The sequence below is a fragment of the Colius striatus genome, chromosome 2 (genome assembly GCF_028858725.1).
Source record: "Colius striatus isolate bColStr4 chromosome 2, bColStr4.1.hap1, whole genome shotgun sequence".
NCBI lineage: Eukaryota > Metazoa > Chordata > Aves > Coliiformes > Coliidae > Colius > Colius striatus.
This window is the reverse complement of record NC_084760.1, coordinates 88,706,252-88,728,212: the sequence shown is the minus strand read 5'-3', so window position 1 is coordinate 88,728,212 and position 21,961 is coordinate 88,706,252. Positions and strand designations below refer to the sequence as shown.

Here is a 21,961-nt window from a genome sequence, read left to right as displayed (position 1 = left end):
TGCTTCCTCCATTGCATTATTCTAGTTCGTTACATAGAACCTGAATGGGAATAATTGAGCCTCTCCTGGGAAACAGACCATTGCTTTGAACTTCAAAAAACTGGGCCAAGTTTTATCCTTACTGTAAGTCTGCAGGTATGGGTCTTGCTTCACTTGGTGCCAGTCTGATTACTGGCAGCAGTGAGCGCAGCACTGGATCTCATTCCCATAAGCAAAAGGGCAGATTTGTAGTTTGGAGGGGTTGAGTGTTTCTTGCTGATCTTTCATCACTCACTCAATTGTACCTTTGATTCTTTGGAGTTTATAAGACAAATTTTTAAAGAAAATATTTTCTTTCCTAGTGGGCCATTATATTGGAACCTCCTTACATTAAATACCTTCTTGACTTTTATAGTCCTTAGAAGTAGCATGATGCATTTTGGAGATCGGTAGTTATAACCCAAATTTTCCCCGTTTCTGCTTATTTGAAAGAATTCATATTCTTCCAAATACATATCTTAAATGAAGCAAAGGAGAATGGGACATTGACAAGCATGACCACTGTTTGAGTAGAAACTCAGTTGCATAAGCCATATTATAATGAGAGGAAAGGCGGGAGCAGAGGTATCACCCCTTTATTAAGTACATGGGACTGTGTTTTGCTGGGGTAACATAGTTTCCAATCAGGGTCTCAGCTGAGAACAGCATTGTGTAAATACAGATAGGCAGCTTCCAGTCTTCATCTGACACCGAATCGAGTTACTGATAGATTTTGCAGTCTCACAAGCATTGTAGCTGTTTGATTCTTACTCTCTGAGTGCTCTCTTGTCACCATCTCGTTGCAGAATCCCAATAGAGAAGTGAAACTGCAACCATTTCTTGATAACAGATATTTTTTAATTAAAGCAGGATAGATGATGTTTGAACTTTTGGATTTTTTGTAATCAAACTTTTTATTGCATCATTTGAAATAATAGACAAATTTACACCAGTTTGTGCTAGTGGGTGTTTAGCATGAACGTGCTCAGCAGTATAATTGCACTCTATATCTGATACTTGTATTTAGAGCTATTGCTTCTTCTCTTGGTGTGATCCTGTGCTTAAAAGTTTATTTCAGTTTTACTCATGTCTTTGTAACATGAGAGAATAATGAAAACACTCTGTAAGAAGTTTTTCCTTTGTTTTTTGCTAAGCATATCGTTCACTGTCTTTATAATGGTTTTGCATGCTTATCAATCACATTTAGCAGGAAATGTAATCTCTTAAAAGCACTACAACTTCAGCAAGTCTGAAGGAATTGAAAACCATTCACAAAGGTGATTAACTGAAAGGAAAAGTAAACGGCACTGATAGTATTTTGCTACTGATTGTAGCCAGTGGGGTAAAATGAGGACAGAAAGTGACGAATCCTCTAAAATCTCTGAGAGGTTTTAAATCACTTGAATAGAATTCATTGTAAATAACTGACACTTAATAACAGTCAGGTTTTCCTGATCTTTGACTGTTAGGAAGTGTTTACTGAGCATTAAGGATACAGGACCTGGTGCCTTTGGTGCCTTTTCTGAAGGCTTAGAGAACAGATAAAATACCAAGTCTGAAAGAAGGATGTGCTAAAATACCAAAATGTTGGTCTTGCTTTATTTCTGACTGGTTTGTCCGTGTAGAAAACATAACCCATCTAGATTTTGCAATATTAATTCTTTTTATGGTTGTTCAATTACAGAACAAATTGCTTAATTTTGAAGAAAAAAAAAATTCTAGCGACTTGAATGAACTGGCTATTTCAGAGGAAGTGATTTGTATTCTATAACAGACTTGCCATACAGGAAGAATGTGTCTGTGTTCGGGGGAGTTCCCTTGCCTGCTCAGACCAGGAGTGTTTCTCTGATTTCACAAACTACTCAGCAAACCTGACCAATTGCTGTTAATTGAGGTAGAATCACTCTTATTCTTCCCTCTTGGAGCTGTGCAGTTCTGCTGTTCTCCCTGTGCCAGGTGAACTACGCATGCTGGACTCCACCATGAGCTATTTAAAATCACTAACCAAACTGAAAGGCATCTTATTCTTTTATAAAGTTATAGGGAGCTGAAGTAAGTGGCTCAACCAGGAGGAGGTCCCAGCAGATTTCCAGAGCTGACATAAGCATTGGCAGTGTGCTCTGGAATTAGAGATGGGGTAGAGAACAGGACTTTCCTCCTATTCCTGGCTTAGTGAGCTCTCAGATGAGACTGCCTCAGGTACAAAACTGCATCCTTGGACAGATGCCACTTAGGCACTGCTCTCTTTTGGCTGTGTCTAATTTGAGGTCTTGCCTGAGTAACATAGCCAAGGTGTGAGAAGGTTGTAAATGGTTAACTGCTATAGCCTGCAGACCTAAACCCTGCCATGGCAGAGAACTGGAGCTGCTGCAGACACCTGGCATGGACAGACAGGCAGCATTTCCTACTTGGGAAGAAAAAACACAGGGGTCTGGCATTTTATTTTGAGTTTTTTAACTGCAGAACACGTAAGTTCTACAAGGTGTATAGGTGAGTGGTAAAAACTCCAAACTCATTACTGATATTCTTATGGATTACAATTGAACATAATAGCAATACAAGCATCATTTAGAGATGTTACGTTATGCAGATCTTACTCCTATTTCTAATGCTTACACTAACTCAAAAACTCCTTCATCAGTAGTTGCGTTAGAAAGACATGTTGAATTGTTGAGAGTATTCTGGACTGATGAGTAAGGATAAGGTAATGGATAAGGTGCTAATTTGCAGTTTGGGAAAGTCACCTCTTTTCTATGATAGAGGCTGTTTATTGGATGCTGAGTTAGTGAAGTCCACAAAAATACTTGGTACTTGTGCACTTCGATACACAGGAGTAATTTGGTGTCTTTCTGAGAGATTTTTATCCACAAAACTCCTTAATTCTGTGGATATACAAGAGCAGTGCTTTAGCAGGGAAGGAGGGAAAAACAAAGGGTGCACCTACTAACATTTATGCACTTCAGAGTCGGTGAGTATGCACTCTTTTAAGTGTTGCAATGAAGGAGCAGGGAGAAAGGGTCAAATTTGAATTGGTCTGAATTATTCTTTTGACTTTATTTGAACAGCTCTAGACATTTTTTTTTTTTTACTACTGAAAGCAAAATATAACCCAAGTGGGATACAGTGAAAACATAGGACAACTTTGACAGAAAAATCAAATCTGTTTCAACAAATGTGGATCTGATGGAACATGGAAATTTTCCTGGGAACAGAAAGCTATGATGGAACTGGGAAAGCAGAAAATTTAACTGAGATGATTTTTGATCTTTGGTCACTGTGTATTGGTGTCTGATGATGCCCAGTAGTAGTAAAAGTAGCAGTTGTCATCTGCTTTCAAAGTCCTAGAGAACCTTTGGCATCTATTCATACATACAAGTATGGGATCTCTAGATGCTCAGAGACTTCAAAAGTGCTGCATAGGATATTGTAATAGTTGCAGAAACAAAATGGAAGTATAATTTGACTCTTTTCAGAATGTAGAGGTGAGAATATTATTGTTTTTATTACTGTTTGGATTAGGATAATATTTAATTCCTCTCAAGGATTTTTAAAGATTTAAATGGCTAAGGATGAGGTCTGTGTCTTGCCAGGTTCTGTATAAACAAGTTGTTGAGAATGGTAGCCTTGCAGCAGAAAGCTTCTATTATGTAAGGATTAAAAACCCCTTTCATCTGTCTTAGAGATGAATTTGTCTCCTGAGAGTTTTTATCAGGCTTTATGGGAATTCCATTCATAACTGGGTGGGATACAGACACCTTGTTAGGCACAGAAACACTCCTTTCCATGTTTTACCTACATGAAACTTTCACATGAGAGCAATCAAGGGAGAAAAAGCTATTTCACAAGGAAAGATTTACTCCTCTAGAGCTCAACTAGATGAAGATGGATTATGCCAGGCGTCCTGTCTCCCATACACTTATTTTTAATCTTCCTTAAATCTGCAGGCTAGCACACCACTTGCAGCTTACATCAAATGCTGCGGTCTTGCGCCCAGCCCAGAGTTACATACTTGTGTTAGGTGTGCTGTTGCTCCTGCAGTGCTAGGAATCCTGGAGGGATGCCACATGCTGTTGGTAAATATAGGCTGCAGTTTGACAGTAATTACTTTCTTCCTGGAGTTCCAGAAATTATGTACAAAAGCAAATGAAGTAAGAGAAAGCATTCTGCTTTAAGTGCATTTCAGATCAGATGCTATCTATTTTTTTTATAGTCCTTTGAATATGGTACAGTTAAATATATGAAGTCTGTAACAAAGGAGCAAGTCATGTACTTTGAAATGTCCTGACAGTTATCTTGGCCTTAACTATTGATAAGTCTTCTTACCTGGCCTTTAAATAAATTTAAGGAAGCAGGAGAATGCCTTGTGACCGGGGCAATGCCCTTTGCCACATAAAGCAGCTTCTGCTGTATGGCCTATTCCTCATGAAACACTTAGCAGTGTTTCATTGCTCCTTTTAGCCAGTCTTTGAAAACTACTAACAAAAAAATCTGACCAGCCTCAGGTGACTTTGGGGGAGTGAAGGAAGATTTTTTTTTTTTTTCTTTCTGGCTTCTTTTGGTTTTAGGTTTAGAAAAGGTGTAAAATATTAATTTGTTTGCTTTTTGTGTACCAGTGGTTTGACCTGATTTCACTGTAATGTGTCATCAAGGAAAAAAAAAGTTTTGAAAAGGCACAATTTTTTTACCGGCATCAGGTAATTTCAACCCATATGGAGTTTTTGTATTTCATATGGAAACTAACCAAATTTTCTTAAAAGTCAGAAGCAATTCTGTGTTACGTATCACAGTGTGTGAGAGTGACCTAGTTCTTCCTGCAGGACTGGCTTGTGAAGAAGGCTGCTTCCTGATAGGTCATGCAACTGCTCCAGGTCGTGATTAGCCTTTTCCATCCTAAATCATTACAGCTCTGCGGTCTGTGGCTTGAAGGTGTTTCAGCTTGGTGCCCAGCATTGCGCTTGGAAGATATGCTTGGTTACACAAGATAATGTGGTTTTTCCTACCTCTGTGTATGTGAATACTGGTATTGTGTTGCTGAACGATGGGGAAGTGGTACCTCTTGAACCCTCTTTTGTACAGTGAAGGATTTCTTGCAAGAATGTTCAATGATTTCTCCCCTCTCCTCATGCAAGATGCAACAGTGAGGAGAATCAAATACCATTGTAGAGATCATACTTTGCACAGGCAGCATGCTGATAAGGCTTCCATGTGAAATAGAGAGTGAGGTAGGTAAGCATCTCTTGAGCTGAGATATGGATGGTTTACATCAGGCTCCATCTTCAAGCTGCTTTCTAGTGAAAAGTGTTAAGAGAACTTATGTTGTGCTTGGAATGAGATAGTGTGTTAAAAGTTTAGTTTTATGACATGTCAAATCTGTTTTCATTCTTTATTCTCTTTTGTCACCTTTGGAATTCCCCATTCCACAGCCACTGACTTTAACCATATGTCTTTTTCAAGTAAATAACATAAATAGTAGGATTCCAGTGTCTGTCATGGCAAAGAGGCTGACTCATTGCTTTCTTTTTTTTTTTTGTTGTTTTTCTTTTCTTGGTCTGGTGAAACAGAGGAATGTTAAACTACCAAGAATCCACGGAGATATGGTATCTCTTCATCTTGAAACTTTCATCATGAAACTGCATTTGGGATAGATGTTGTTCAAAAAATTGTGTTGATTTTCCATTTTGTATGCAACATTTGTATTCAAACTTTTTCAGAATAAATATTTTGCAGAATGGAGTTTATATCTTAACAAGTTAAAGGTTTAAAAATGCAATTAGTACTCTGCGGACTTGGTCCTGTGTCTGGAAATGAGGTTGCTCTTTCTGGCTGTAATTGCAACTGTATGCCTTAATGGCTCTTACCAGCATCATTCAAGGCTTCCACCCTACTGTTAGCCCACAGGTCTGGGCCTTCCACTGCAGATCAGCTTGGAGCTGTCAATCTGCCTGAGCTTTGTGACTGGTGATCTTCAGCCCCGTGTCTTGCTGCTGCAGCCCCCAGCCAGGGCTCCCTGGACCTGATTCAATGCTGGCCATTCCTGGGGCTGGTGATACAGCACCTGGCTCAGTTGGCCTGGCACATCACCTACAGAACTGTGCTCTGGTGGGTGAGGACACAGTTCTGTTCCGGGGTTACCCTTGGCTCACAGCTTGTCATCCCTTGCAGGGCTGCCCTGCTCCTGCTGTTCCCTGGCAATGCCTGTGCTGTTGTCCAGCATGGTCATCAGCACACTCATGTCTAAGATGTTTTAGTTTCTTTGACTGTTGCTTTATGAGATACTTCAGAGTTTTAGTCCCGTGTTTTTGTTTTTCAGAGGGATCCTATTTCAATTTCTGATTATGAGGTTGCACTTTTGAATTTATATTCATTATCACTTATTAGTGATGACTCACTTGTTGTCATCTTCTCTTTTCAGTTATCTGTGGAATAACTGTGAGTAAACATGGATGCTCCTAGCGTGTTTATGATTATACAAACATAAAGAACCTTGTTTGCTTTAGGAACCTGTAAGTGACCAGGGCCTTTGAGGTCTTCTTTAGAAAGTTTACCAGAAGCTTTCTAAGTGTCATCTTAACAGAAAACCCAAGATGAAAGTTGAACAAACATCCAGAAGATATGTACACAGAAAAGTTGGATATGTGCATTGCATTGAGAGTTAATAGATGTTATAGCTGGGCCAGTTGGTGTTGTTTTAAATTGTCCCAGCCTTTCCATCCCAATTAATTCTTTAACTGGGAACTAATTTTAAGTGTGACATCTTGTGTGAAAGAGCTGAGATTGGGCATTCATATATACGTAAGTAAAACAAAAAAGTAACCCATACCTTATTACACAAAGTGCATCTGTTAACCTACTTGTATGTCTGCTTCTTTATAAAATGGTGCTGCTGATTGCCCTTGGCAGAACTGAGGGAAAACTCCTGTTACTTTACTGTTTCTTGAAAAGTGGTGGGAATATTGGCCTTGTTTACCTGAGCATATGATATCATTTCAGACAATTCATTTACAATCCATGTCAACATTTCCCTTTCACAGAAACTGGTGGGTTTATTCCAGAATAGCATCTTTACACACGTATTCTGGAATGGTTTATCCTGTGATACCTGTAGTGTTCAATGTGCCTGGTCAGCAATGCCAATCATTTATTTTGTAGGCTGCTACTGTATAGAGGATGGCTGATGTTCTGCAAGGAAATGTGTGCAACTAATGGTAACAAAAGATAAGGTTTTTTGGTTTTTTTTTTTTTCAAATTGACTTGGCTGGCTAAAACTCTCCTCCATGTTTCTGGCTTAGGATAATCTGCAAAGCCAGACACTGAACAAAAATACTGTTCTTGATAAGATGTAGTCCTCCACCCCCTTCCTCCTCTGTAATTTCCTTCCATTCTTCCCACTTTTCAACCTCTGTAGCTGCTGTAGTTTCAGATAGGTTAGTCATCAAGGTAATTGCCAAATAGATGGCTAGAGGTTGAAGCAGTAGCCTGGCCTGTATGTTTTAGCACATACATCTGCTGCCATTCTCCTGAGTGATGCTGGACAAACTGCATAATGTTTGTTTCAATTCCTCTTCTGTGAGTCATGGGTAACATGTCCCTGCCTCATCAGATTGTTGTGAGGATGTATTCATGTGTCTGTGATGGCTTCTGATGTTACAGTGATGCAAGGTGTAATGTCTCTCTCATGCAGTCATATGAAAATAATACATTATGTCTGGACCCATGGAAGTTAGAAATGGAAGATTAAACTACAGAGCTAATTTGATAGGTCTGTTTGCACTTCAGTCAAATGGTGCATGCCCTTTCTCAAAGTCTCCAGGCTTTTTTCTGGGGAAGGTAGTAGACTACCAGGTTAGTCACACACCTAACTCTTGAGAGGCTGCTTGTGGTTTGCTGTTTGTATGAGTGGTGATTTTTTGGTGGTTTTTTGTTGTTGTTGTTTTTAACCTCTCAGAAACGTCCAAATATACTGACTTTGGAAAAAATATTTGACTAAGTGTGTGATAGTTATGTTCCAGTGTAATGATAATCTCTGTAGCCAATCGGGCTGCTTTTAATAATCTCCATAGCAACTACAGTCAGTAAAAAGTGAAAAGAACTGATTCATGCAGTTGAAAGCCAAATGATACATGTGAGCAATGTACTTCCTATCTACTTGAAATGTCATATTCTGCTAAATGATGCATGCTCTGCTATCAGTGCTTTCCATTGCTTCTCTTGAGCAGCAAGGAAATGGGTCCTAGTTTTGGTTTGCAGTACTATTTGTTAAGAGAAATGGGCTTTTAAATGCTGGTTTTAGTGTCTCTTGATCTTTTTCTCCAGAATATTCAGATAAAACCAGGAAGGCTTGCTAGCAAGTAATTTGCTTTTTCTTTCTTTCCTATCTGCTTGCAGAAAGTGACATTGTAAAGCTGGTTATGCCAATGCAACTTCTTTGTTTTGATTTAGTTTGAACCTACTCCAAACTACACTTTTTTTAAAAAGAAGTGGATAATGCAGATGAGCATCATAGCTGCTTAAATGATATTATTTCTGTATCTGTAGTTCTTCAATGTACTTTGTATTTTGGCTTAGTTGTATGTGTCCCTGATAAATTTTAGGAGTAGTAATTAGATACAATATCTAGAGTATACATTGTCTTCCTCCCACCCAGTGCTATCCCAGTCCCTGACAGCTGTGTTCCTGAAGTTTCTCATTCCACCTGAAAGAGTGAAATGCAGAATTACTTTGGAGCTGGAAGTGAGCAAAATGTCAGGAATTACCTCAGAGGAGCCTTCTCTGAAAGGGCTTGGCTGGGATGCTTCTTGCCTTTCACATGCATACTTTAGGTTTGATTTTTTTTCAGAGGTGCTGAGCATTTCCTGCTGACTGCTGCCAGCCTTTATTCTTTCAAAATCGCACCTCTTTTAAATGCCTCTATTCCTTAGCTTTTTAAGCTAGCTTTCAAAGCTGGCCTGAGGGCACCAAAACTTTAACTTGAAGATTAAGTTATAGACCCCTGTGGTGGGGGTAATGGTGGGAGAGTTAGCACCTCTGGATGTGTGTCCTGTAGAGTTACTGTTTGTACTGAGCTTCTCAAAGAATGGCTTTGCAGTTAAATTCCGCAGTGAAATCCCGCCTTTAAATTCAGCGCCAAAATAGAATTTTGAAATACTTGTTAAGTAAGGTGTTCCTTTGGGAGATGTAGTGAGTGCCTGGCAATCCTATATGTGGAGGTGTTTATTTTAAATGTGACACTTTCCCTCTAAGCTTTTTGTCCTTTCCACTGGTCTTTAGGAACAGCTTATGTCACGCTTAGCTCTACTTATTTGTATGTATTTTGCAGGAATCCCTTGAAGCTCACCCTGGGAATGGACAGCTACCTCCATTTCTGGAGGAGAGTAGTGCCAATTGAAGAAGCCTTCAAGGCAAGTCGACAAGTGTGCTGTTAACTCAGAAGAGAACAGGGAAGGGGCGACCTTCCAGACTAACAGCCATGCCTTTTGGGCTGAAACTGCGACGGACCAGACGCTACAATGTCTTGAGCAAGAACTGCTTTGTGACAAGGATCCGTCTGCTGGACAGCACTGTGATCGAGTGCACCCTCTCTGTAGAGAGCACGGGGCAGGAGTGCTTGGAAGCTGTTGCTCAAAGGCTGGAATTACGTGAGGTAAGAGTAACCCGGGGAAAGACCATCTGTCATTGTATAATTGGACACACTTTTAGCTCAAGCAGTCTGTTTGTTTGAATCGTGTTATTCTCAGAGCTGGCCAGACATGATCAGCAGCTGGAGCTTGGACACACATTCTGGTCATACGAAAACTGAAGGCAGAACAGCACTCAGGATTTTGTGCTCTTGCTCATTCATCATAGCTGTGATAACTCTTTGTAATATGAAGACGAGGTTTCTTCTTTTTTTAGAAAGTGTTGGGTGCTAGTTTCTGAATTTGGATGCCAAGGACCAAGTTAACACTAACTTTTACCTGCATGTAACACTGGTTTTGCCAAAACTGCTGGTTGAATTATGGCAGTGGGAAGGAGCGAACTGACTTTTAAATAGCTACCCTCGTGTAAATATATTCTTGCTACTAACATACTGAAAGAGGCAACAGCGGTATTACTATCAGGAGCAACTAGTAACAGTTTGAGGATTATCGGTTTTGTTCTTCCTTGTCCTTAACTGAAGTATTTGACATCTAAAACTCTGAAAGGCTTCTTTTACATTCCAAATGATTCTGAAAAGTCTGAAGATAGCCAGTCTTATTTTCTACCTTTGTTCGGTGGTTATTTTGAATGTTGAGACTTTTTTAGAAATACCTCTCCAACATACACGGCACAAATGAACTGTCCCTACTTACCTTCTGTGGACTTCTGTGTGTGTCCTGCATGCTTCTAGGCTTTTGTAAATCACAAGTTGGAAACCACTGCCCAGAAATTGCCACATTATCATGACAAACCTGACTGATGCTTGCTGTAAGAACAGATGAGAAATCTAACAATCTTTGCAGTATCTTACGTATGTTGATCCATGGCTCTTTTTAATAGTAGCATATAAATAACCAGTGCAGATGAAAACTAAACAAAGCCACCTTTTTCTACATCAATAATGATAAAGAATGAGAGAAAAAACTCACTCTGTGTGTGTGCAGAATAGGCAGGAGAAAGTGCAGGCAGGAGTAGGGCAGTCAGAATATTGCATAGTGATTTTTCACAATTGAAATCTTTTTTTAGTGTGGATTTTAGTAGTCATCTTCCCTCTTTCCTTCCAGAGGTGAAGATTTTCCAGTAATTACTCTTTTTTTCTTGTTTTTAATTTCTGATGGTGAGGCTTTAGGGTGTCCTTGCAGAGAGGTTAGGTTGTTCTCTTTCCATCCAGTGCAGGAAGAGTGAAATGAACTAAGTGATTCTCGTCATATTCCTTGTGGGCTTATCTAGTTGGTGCAGTAGAACTCTGGGGCCTAATGATTCTTTCTGAAGGTTCACCTGCCTTTGTGAACAATAGCTCTGTCAGCAGGTTAGCATTCTTTTCCACAAAGCATTTTGTGATTTCAGAATGTGTTTTGTTCCACTTTGGAACAAAGCCCAAAGTTTCAAAATTTTCCAGAGAGAAAGAGATAGGATGTTAGAGTAGCAAAGGAAGTTGTTTTGGTCACTGTTTAATTTCATCAGGGTTTTCTATTGCTTTGATTTTATTTTTTTTTTTTTATTTTCAAAATTATTTGTTGAGCAAAAAGAAATATGTCAGCACAAAAAGTTTGTGTTTCAAGATAAAAAATATTTCAACAACACAGAAGAGAATGCTTTGATGTTATTGGAACACTTTCCCCTTCTTTCATCACCCTCCCCACGTTTTTTTTTCTAAACAAAGTTTTGGCAGTGTTGCACTGATTTTGGGAAGTTCAGATTTCAACAGTGCAGTATTTTTTCTGACAGAAGTTGTTTGGAGTTTTGTTTTGTTTTTTTTTTTTTTTTTTAAATCTCTTTTTGTGATTGATTCTGGTAACATCCATTCCTGTTTTGAATGTTTAGGAGGCAAGAGAATTACCAGCTTCTACCAAGTCTGAGATGATCTCCCTGTAGCCTATTCTGCTTGTTTCATGAGGAATAATTTGAGCTAGCAAGCTTTGAGGATGCCTGATGATGTATGTTGTCCTTTCACTCAGACACCAATTTCAGTTCTACTGCCCTTCTAGTCTTCCTGCCACAATTTGTAGGAAAATGAGTCTGTTGCATTCATCTGGTGACTGTCTCCATTCATCTCTAGGCTTACCATCGTTTATTTGGCTGGCCTATCAAATCCTATAGAAGGGTCAAAAATGCTTTGACAAAGCTCAAATTTCTACAAGATTTCTGCAACTTGATAGCTGAGCAGAGAAGACCTTTAAGTGTACAGTGGACTTTGCAAGTGTCCATGTTGGAGAGAAACTTTTTAAATTCCCCAAATGTAGCAAACGCTTCAACTGGAAAATGCCTTTTCTTAGAAATCCTGATCAGCAAACTATGATGTACAAGTAAGGAAGAAAATAAGCTTCATTAAATCCCATCCTCGCAAAAAAAAAGTACTAAAATCCTTTTTGTTTCCTCCATGCAATCTCAGATAAGAATAAATGTTCTCTTAAAAGTAAAGTTCAATTTTTGTTTGATATTTTAGTTCGGTCTTATGCTTAAAGAAGTCGCAGGTGTACCCTCACTTTTACCTTTCTGTTAGAAATGCATCCATGTTTCACTCAAACCAATTTCTTAAAAATAAACAAAAAACTGTCCACCCCTACCCTCCTAAAAAGCAAACCACTTTGAGATTACTTTATGTATTGTTGTAAAGGACTGTCGATCATTTTACCACACATGACTAAGAAACGGTATCTAATGGATTATGCATATTTCTATTTGATCTCTGGGGAATGCAACTCCCTCCCTGACTGAGTCAGGGTTCAGGAATAGGTCAGTAGAAAGTGTAACCATGTAACTACTGTAAAATCTGATTTTATCCTTTTCAGCAAAGCTCTTGACAAAGCATCAGGTCTTCTAGTTGAACAGTTGTCACTTCAAATAAAATGAGTTCTTATGTCAGCATTATGTAAAAAGTAAAGACGAGAGGCGGGGAGGAAACCAAAAAGAGGAAAGACAAGGTCAGAAATTTCATTTTATAATCCTGTATGTATGTGCGCAGATTATAAAGAGGATTTTTTTTCCCCCAATATAATGGCATTTTCCCCTTCAAGTGAGAATAAGTGAACCTGCTTGAAATAGCAGACTAACCTTTACAAATCTGTTGTGAGACAGATTTGGGGTTTTATCCTCCTTAATTCATTGTTTAAAATGATAAAGAGCTTGAAAATGGAATGTTCTAATGTATTGTAGTGGGGGGCAGAGAAGGAGGTGTGTGTTGTCAAGGTCCTTCTCCAGTCAAAATTATTCTTTCGAGATGAATTTCACAGTTTTACCTTCATCACTACAATTCTGCAAAACCCAAACCAAAGCAGGAAGGAGGATGGAGGGCCAAGGACTGCTGGTAGACACTGACTGCTGCACAGAGGTGGCTGTTTGCCACCATTCTGACCTTTTGGTTTATTTGCCCTAGAAATTGTCACCTTCTTGTAGGGCACAACTGAAAACCTGTGTTGGGCAGCCAGATTAGCTTGAAATTTGGCTTGGTTTGACTCATCTTGCTGGCAGAGCTGGAGTAGGGTAGAGGCAGTGCGTGGACAAGAGACCTTCTAGGAGAACCCAGCGGCCATAAATGCTGCCTTCTCCTCTGTGCGAGCACCCCAGGATAGCAGGGTTTAATGCCTTTTGCCTGGAGGAGCTGGAACTCTGTCTCTTTTTCAAGGATAAATACTTAGTTGGCCACTTAACCAGATGCTTTAATAAACACCAGGCCTGTCTTGTTGGATCCTTTTGAATGGGATTTGCTGGTTTAGTAAGTGCCTGTCACCTCCTGTTGTTGACAACTCTACTCTTTTTGCCTAACATAAAGGCAGGAGTAATTCCAGACTTGGGTGTATAGCTAAGTCCAAGTCCAAAATGAGTACGTTGCTTCTTGAACTGGCAGCTATAATGTCATCTCATTTAAGACTCCTCAGAGCAGGTTTTGTGTATCCAGTTTTTGTTTCTGACATGCCCTATTTCAGGGACCACCTTTTCACACAGTGTCATTAGGGTGTCCGGATGCTCTGGTTCTTGTCTGCTGCTTTAGCAGAGGACCACAGTTCCTGGAGGAGTGTAAACCAGTTTCCTTGTACCATGTATGAAGTCACATGTAGTAGGTAAAACAAATTTTAAAACCTTGAGAGAAAATCAGCGTGAACTGTTTTCTAACAGAGGTCTTTGTGTACATGCAGATTAAACAGACCACTGAAGCACTTTGTCTTCAGAATGGATGTATGTGCATGCATTTAGCATTATGAAAAGCTGTCAGTGTGTATCACCAGTCTGTTTTTTTTTTTTTTAAGAAGTGAGCATCATTCAGTTTCTTTACTAGTTTGATTGGTGATGGATCTACTAGAGCAGCCTGTGTTACTTCACACCCTGTCAGGTGTCAGTGTAGATATTGATTTCATCAAAACTGAGTGAAGTCAGTGGTTAACTTTGGAGAAACACACCAGCTTTTGTAATCTACCTAGTTTTCAGTCAACTCCTCATAGAAAAAAAGATCCTGTTTTTATATCCCCTCATCTAGTTTGGGTGCTAGGTGATACGAATGTTTACTTTTAAATTAACAAGGAAGATTGGTTTTCAGAGCTCTGCACTGTTTCTTTCTGAGGATGAGCTGCCCTGCAGTAATTTTCAGGTTTGTATGTTAAAGGTTTACCCTTATTAAGTGGTAAAATTATTGTGCTTTTCTTCTGTCTTTACATGAATTCTTTTCATTGCTATCTCCACTGTCCCTTCCACCTTCACTTTAATCTAATTGATATCATGGTGAGCTTGTCAGAACTTTTTATCCAGTGATGACTACAGAGAGAGAGAGTAAACATGTAAACGGGTTAGTTTTGGTGTAGTTTATTCTATGGGAGATTGATGATTTCCTGATTTATTTGTGTCCTGGATTGACTGATTTATTGAAGATATGTCTCAATTTTGGAAGGAAACATTACATTGATTCTTGTCAAAAAAAACCTGCTTCTCTTCACTGTACCAAACTGAGCTTAAAGAGGAAGTAGTGAGCAACGTTTTAGCTATACTACAGGTTTTTCAGTCTTAATTGGGGAATCAAGTTGAATTAGTTATCACCTTAGTTAAATGCTACCCTGGATCATCTCCAAAATGAAAAATATGCATGTAATGAGAACATAAAGTAAATACACCTGCACTCTAATTCAGAGTTTTTGCATATGATTCTTTTTTGCATGCCCTCAGCTAGAAAATATTTGGAGCAGCATTGCCCTTGCTAGCTTGTTGACATTTCTAAGTGTTTTAGTTTTTCAATATTGTATTTGTTTCCCTTATATTGTATGCTAAGTTATGGTTCATGCAATGGTTTTTAGAGAAGTCTCCTTTACCAGAGTGAAACGGGCTGTTGATGATGGGTTTTGCAAAGTGTAATGGTTGCAATTTGTTTGCTACTTCTGAAGACTTTTGGTATAAAAGCAGGAACATCTAGGAAATCCAGTTGGTAGAATCTTGATGGTTGTTTAATATATTCAAAATTTATGGCAAATTAAAGGCAATTCATATGAAAGCTTTATGAAACAACAAATAGGGTTGGTTATATTATTTATCTTGAGTATCTTTATTTAAAATGTTGTGCTATGTATAAAGGATTGTGACTGCCTGTGGAAAGGCTGTTGTCCAGGTAAATTAAGCTATAGCAACAAAGTATTTTATTTGACTTGGAGTTACTCTAATCTGATAGAAACTACTGGACAGTTTTAATAGAATAGGGGATCAGTTGGATTAAGCACGAAGAAAATGTAATGAAATGAGAGAAATATGTGGGAATAGTAATGATACCACTTTCAGATCCTAAGTCTACCTGAAGTCCATGAAAGTTCCACTCCCAGTTTCTGTTTCATTCATTCCAGAGTGGTATTTTATATTGAATGCATTGCTAGAGATCTCCAGTTGCTATCAGTTGAAACACTGAATAAAAACTTGTTGATATGAACTTCACAGTTAGGGCTACAGTCAGATTTGGAAGCAAATGATGGATTAGTTCCTTTGCTAGACATTAATGGTTTTTTTCACCTTTTCTTTAGATCCGTAGTTGTTGTATTTTCTGTTAATTATAATGTGTATTTGTGAGCAGCATTAGGTCACTGTGTTTAATACAGTGGCTTAAGGGCTTTTCAATAGAATCCTTTGTGATGGATTGGCTATTCTTTCAGCTCCTTATTACCAGTTTGTATTATTTGGACTTCTAGTTCTGCACACTGTTCTTTGTTAATTATTCTCCATCAGCAACAGTTTCTTGAGGCTTTATACAGGAGGTACTTGCAACCATTGAGATTTACACAGGATAGGAAATAACTGAGATTTTCAACCTGATACTTCTGTGAGAGCCTAGAGCAAACAAGTGGTGTGTGTGATGCACATTTTGAGTATAAGATTTGTCCATCATAAAAAAACTTGTGAATGCACTAAAAAAAAAAAAAAAAAGAAAAAGGAAATGTTCTGTATTGGGTAGATAATATTGGTAGATACTGGTTCTGGTATTGGTAGATATATTTTGACATATGCTTGTGAGTTTATGTTCTGTGAGTCATTGTCCTTTGCCTGTAGTGTGCCTGATCCAAAGTTGCATCAAGCCTTTGAGCTTTGATTCAGACTTAGTGTTTGATGTCTGTTCACGAGGCACAGATGTAAAGGAAAACAAAGACTCAGACACTTTCTGTAAATCATTTATGTTACCTGTGCCATAATGTCAGGTAGAGCTCTTTAATATGCATGTGGAAGAGAGGTAAGGGGCAGATAGTGCTCCATGAAGTATATCATCTTGCATTAATTTGTCATTGTCTTCAAGATTATCTTAAAAATAAAGAAGAGCACTAAAAAAATTAATCACTCTGATTTTTGCATATGGAAAAAATTTACACAGTGCCATCTTATTTGCATTTGTGTCTGGGACTGTGTGTGTGGTATAGCTGAAAAAGGTAAACTGACACTTTTGTTTCTTTATCTAGACGCACTACTTCGGCCTTTGGTTTCTCAGTAAGAGCCAGCAAGCCCGCTGGGTTGAACTGGAAAAGCCTCTGAAGAAGCAGCTGGACAAATTTGCCAATGAGCCTTTGCTTTTCTTTGGGGTGATGTTCTATGTGCCGAGTGTTTCCCGACTGCAGCAGGAGGTAACGAGGTATGTAGTTTCCCTCTATTCACACTATTGTGGTATAGCTGAGAGAGAACAGACAGTTGCTCTGTTTCTGCCTTTACTATTTTCTCAGGTATCATGTGTTTCTTTCTTTTTCTAATGATTTCCCAAATGGCAAAAAGTGAAAGAAGTCACCACTTGGTTACATCTGTTTGAGGAAATGAGAGGAGAAAAAAAAAAGCAATATTGGTGAATTATCGTGCATAACCAACTCCAGAAACAAAAATGGAATATTAGATGCATGTTTAAAAACCTGATATGAATTTTAAAAGGGACCTTCATGACTGTACTGTTTTTTCTGTCACCTTCTACTCATTAAAAGGAAACCATAAACAGAGGACCTGTAAATACAGTTTTAATTCATCATTCTTCTGTCTACCTGTGCTTTGCTCAAAGTGAACTTTGGCATCTTTTCTGGGTTTTGCCCATCCCACACCTCATTTTTCCCCTTACGCTTCACAAAAGGATTAAAATGGTTAGTGGGTATTAGTCCTTTAATTATGATCATGGTGCACCTTTGCAGACAACTTCAGTGGAAATTACTCTTACTCAGAGCCATGTGCTGCAGTTGGAACAATGCGACTGTTTTGAGGGGCTATTCTTGTAAACCACATCACTGTGTGGTTTTTGCACATCTGTGCTTTGTTTAATTTTTTTTTTTTTTTTTAAGGGAGGAAAAAAAAGCCCACCTCACCCAGAAAGGAGTGGGCTTGTTTTGTTTTAAACCAAAATTATTTATCTGGTCTAGAGTAAAGTTGCATCACCCCAACTAGAGGTAAAACCTGGAATAAATGGGTGAGTGAAGTAAATGTTCTGTTGCTCCAAGCCTGAAATTCATTAGATGGTCATCATGTCTAAAAGAGATGTATAAATAGTGGAGAAAGAGTGACTTTAATTCTAGGAGGGGCACAAGATGTGAGGGTTTTTTTCATATTGCAGATTGTATATTTTGAAGGATTTTTTTTTCATAACACAACTGGAGAATTGACTTTGGTAGGATGTAAAAGTCTTAAAATGACAGCTGTTAAGCAGTCCGCTGACTACTTTATATGCAGAATTCTTGCCAAACAGTGAGCTGAAAGCATCACAAAACTGAAATTTCCTTGGGAACAGACAGAACATCGATGCTGGTCTGTATCTATATGTTCCTGCTTTGTATGCACTGGGAGAGTGAAGCCTCGTACCTTTTCCTTCAGAATTGTTTAACATCCAGTCAGAATGCTTGAAATGTTCTGTTGCTTACTTCTGTCCGCCCCTTCCTGGCCTAGGTGTATTCAAGGAATCATTGTAGCTACTTGGATGCTGTTACCTTTTCAAACTGCAGACTGCAGTGCTGATTGCTCATTCATAGCTCACCTGCAGCGGTGTATTTGCTCATTCTGCCCAGGTTGGTAATAACAAAACATTTCAGTGACAATTGAACTTCACAGCACTCTCAGTTGGAGTAGCTGCTGAATTCAGTTTCTCTTTCTGAAGTGATTGATAACATAAGCTACAGTCTAAGTGCCTCTTACAATTCTTTAAATGTCTCTAGCAAATCTAGTGACTTACTAATGGATCTCAGTTTTTGTTTCCTGAAGTGGAATTGCTTCACTGTAGATGATGTGATGGCAACAAACCTTCAACTGTGCAATTCTATGAAGATGGAGTAAATTTCATATTTGAAGCAATAGTACTAGGGACATGGATGACTCTTGAATAAAAAGGACAGAGGCTTACTGTGAAGTGTGATTAGATGGATAGATGGGAAGGGGTGTGGTAGATTTTTTTTTTTTTTTTTTGCTTTGTTTGCTCTTGGTAAACATTTGTTTTGAAATTGAGACTGGCTGCTTTTAGGATTAGGCTTGATCATGACAGGATTACATGTGATGGTGAGGTAGGCACTAGACTCGCCCACTCAGTGACTATGTGTTTGATATTTACATACAAATGACAAATCTGTCTGAAATGCAAAACTTGTGATTAGACATCTCATCTCCATCTGTAGAACCCCTGCTATCAAACCAACTCAGACCCAAAGCAAAACCATCACCAAAGTGTGAAACTGCAAAGCCAGTGACAGCACTGCTAGCAGTGAACTTGTTACCTTTTAAATTTAGCTCTAGCATTGAGCTTGACTGGCCATGTTTGGAGCTTGAAGTGAAACTTGTCCCTTAGTCCAAGCTTTTAGTTAATTGTGGACTTCAGAATTTCCAGGATTGATTAGTATTCCTTGAAGATGATGAAAAGTCTGAGAATATTCAGCAAACAACGTAATCCACAGGTATTCAGGAAGCAAGGAATTGGCTTACTGAGATGGTTTACTCTGCCTCTGTTTTGATAGCTGGTTTTGAGAGATTTGTCCAGAACTGAATATTCCTCTGTTGTCCCAGTGACTGCAGTCCCTTGAACCTCATGTGCTGTCTTTGTGAAGAAGGAAAATAATCCAAGGTCTGTATGTGCCATGCTGGGAGAGAAGTAGAATAGTATTCTTGTAAGAAGTCAGAGCTGTCCTTCAGAAGTATGATGTGGGAGTGTCAAATAACTTGCTGAAGCTAAGTGCAAGTAGCAGTGTTCCTAGAGATTACTCCAGGACTATGTTCATAGAATCATAGAATGGTAGGGTTGGAAGGGACCTTTAGAGATCATCTAGTCCAACCCCCCTGCAGAAGCAGGTCAATCTAGATCAGGTCACATAGGAACGTGTCCAGGTGGGGTCTTGAAGACCTCCAAGGAAGGAGACTCCCCACCCTCCCTGGGCAGCCTGTGCCAGGGCTCCCTCACCTGAACAGTGAAATAGTTTTTTCTTATATTTAAATGGAACTTTTTGTGTTCCAGCTTCATCCCATTACCCCTTGTCCTGTTGCTAGATAAAACAGAAAAAAGGGATGCCCCAACCTCCTGACACCCACCCTTTAGATATTTGTATTGTTAATGAGATCTCTTGTCAGTCTCCTTTTCTCTAGACTAAACAGCCCCAGTTACTGCAGCCTTTCCTTGTATGAAAGACATTCTAGTCCCCTGATCATCTTGGTGGCCCTGTGCTGGACTCTCTCCAGAAGTCCCTCTTGAGCTAGGGAGCCCAGAACTGGATACAGGACTCCAGATGAGGCCTCACCAAGGCAGAGTAGAAGGGAAGAACCACCTCCCTTGACCTGCTGGCTACACTCTTCTTGATGCATCCCAGGATGCCATTGGCCTTCTTGGCCACAAGGGCACATTGGGTTACATTGGGTTTTGAATATATTTATGGACAGAGAGACTCCACACCTTACCTGGGTAACCTGTTGTAGTGTTTAATCACCTTTGCAACAAAGAAAGGGGTTCTGTGTTTAGAAGGAATTTTGTGTATTTCAGTTTGTGCCCAAATGACCTCATCATTTGAAAACTTATGGATGGGTATCGAGTGGCTGAGTAGGTTACCTGGGTTGTCCATGTAACTGGTTTTTGAGGACCTATAGAGCTTTAGGCACCTGTCTTAAAGACAAGCACAGCTGTGACTTAATGTGGTGTGCCTGTAGTTAATTTTTAAGAGGTATTTGTGATAATAGGAGAAGGAAAGGCCTGTGGGATCCTTCAGAAGGAAAATTAAAAGACAAGACTGCCAGAGCAGTCTATCTAACCAACAGCTCTGTGAAGTCAGCCTCTGAGGCCTGCAAGAAAAGCCAAAGCGGAGTGTCATCTGAGAGACACATTAATTGTTTTAGTAGGTCAAATCTGACTCTGTGACTTCAGTTGTTCACTTCTTTTTTTACAAAATTGATGTTTGCTTAATGATGTAAACGTTAGTAGTGTGGTCACTTTTTTTTTTCTCTTCAAAGAAAGTTAAGACAGGGTGTAAGAAACAGTAGTAGGGCATCATCAGTCTTATGAATCAAAATCAGTTAGTGATTGAGTGCAAATGGGGAGACTTCTCAGGACAGCTGTGTTTTGTGATGGTGACAGAATTTTCCTTCAGGTGTCCTAGGGAAACGTACACAAAGCAGCCACCAACTGTAGACTACCTGTCTCTTCTTTTTGGTAATGGCAATTAAATAAATGTTATTGCTATAACTTCCATTCAGTGTAATAGCACTGTACTCTTGGCATTGGGCCTTCTCCCTAGGAGAACTTTTTCCTATCTTCTACTCCTCTTATTCTCCTACTCTTTCTACTCTGGTCCTTTTGTCTGGGGTTAAGGCTCCCATCTTAATCCCGTCTTCTGCAAGATCTCAGTGACTTCAGTGTCTCTCCCACCTCCAGTACTGGTACTCTACCCCCACTGAGTTCTACAGACATTTTCCAGGGGGAATGAAAGCCCCACAGTAATTTCTTAAGATACCAGTAAGAGTTTTACCATGTTGCTGTTACTATAGTTTGCAAATTTCTAGAAGAATTTGTGATAAACCAAATAAAAAAACCAAATCCTAACCAACCAACCAAAGAAAGTCTTTCTGGGCTTGACAGCAGGAGCCATTTGGGTTGAGGGTATGGGGGTTAGCACATGAGCAAAAGGCATTTTTGGTGGAAGGCTACTTAGACAACTTCTTTTTAGTCCTCCAGCTGTTCTTTGAGCAGCCATCACAGGTGGAGATGCTGTGCATGCTTTTGGCATATTTAAAGCACCTGGGATCCGCATACTGTCTGATATAAAGCAGTCTTTGTGATGCCCTGTAGAGTGGATATTTGCATAGATTAGAAATATAAATCTGCCTTTTATTTTCTGCTAACTCCTCAGAGGGGAGGCATCCTTTCAACCATTTATTTAAAGAAAATAAGTCTTTGTACAGTGTCTAAAGTAAACAAGCTTGCTTTCACTGTGCTCTTGTTCCAAAAACAGAGAACCCACACACTCTTGTGGCTTTTTGAAAATGTGCGTGCGATGCTGCTTTCTACATGAATGTCTCACAAGCCATGGTGCTTTTTTTTTTGTTTTGTTTTGTTACCATTCTAAGGGAAAACTGAAGTTATGTTTTACCTCCCTACAATATCTGTATCTTTGCATGTGACACCAATGTGCCTCCTGTGAAGGAATGAAGGTGTGCTTTGGTCTGGTTTTCTTTTTTTTTTTTTCTTCCTTGGAAGCAGCCTTCAGTATCTTATGTGCTCTGTACCCAGTAATATCCAATGGTGTTGGTGCTGTTGCAAATTAGGAGGATATAATGCTGAGAAATGAAAGCAGTTCCTAATCTGTGTGCCATCAGAGGG

The 21,961-nt window shown here is 39.2% G+C and overlaps 1 protein-coding gene across 2 annotated transcripts in view; it reads left to right on the top strand.

The window, feature by feature from the left end:
* Positions 1-21,961, top strand: part of PTPN14 (protein tyrosine phosphatase non-receptor type 14) — a 118,787-nt gene that overhangs the window by 33,279 nt on the left and 63,547 nt on the right. For both annotated transcript variants that reach the window (XM_061991420.1, XM_061991421.1), the window contains exons 2-3: positions 9,335-9,658; positions 16,611-16,780. In XM_061991420.1, the coding sequence (XP_061847404.1) occupies positions 9,485-9,658; positions 16,611-16,780 (344 nt within the window). In that variant the 5' untranslated portion in view covers positions 9,335-9,484. The remainder of the gene's footprint in view (positions 1-9,334; positions 9,659-16,610; positions 16,781-21,961) is intronic.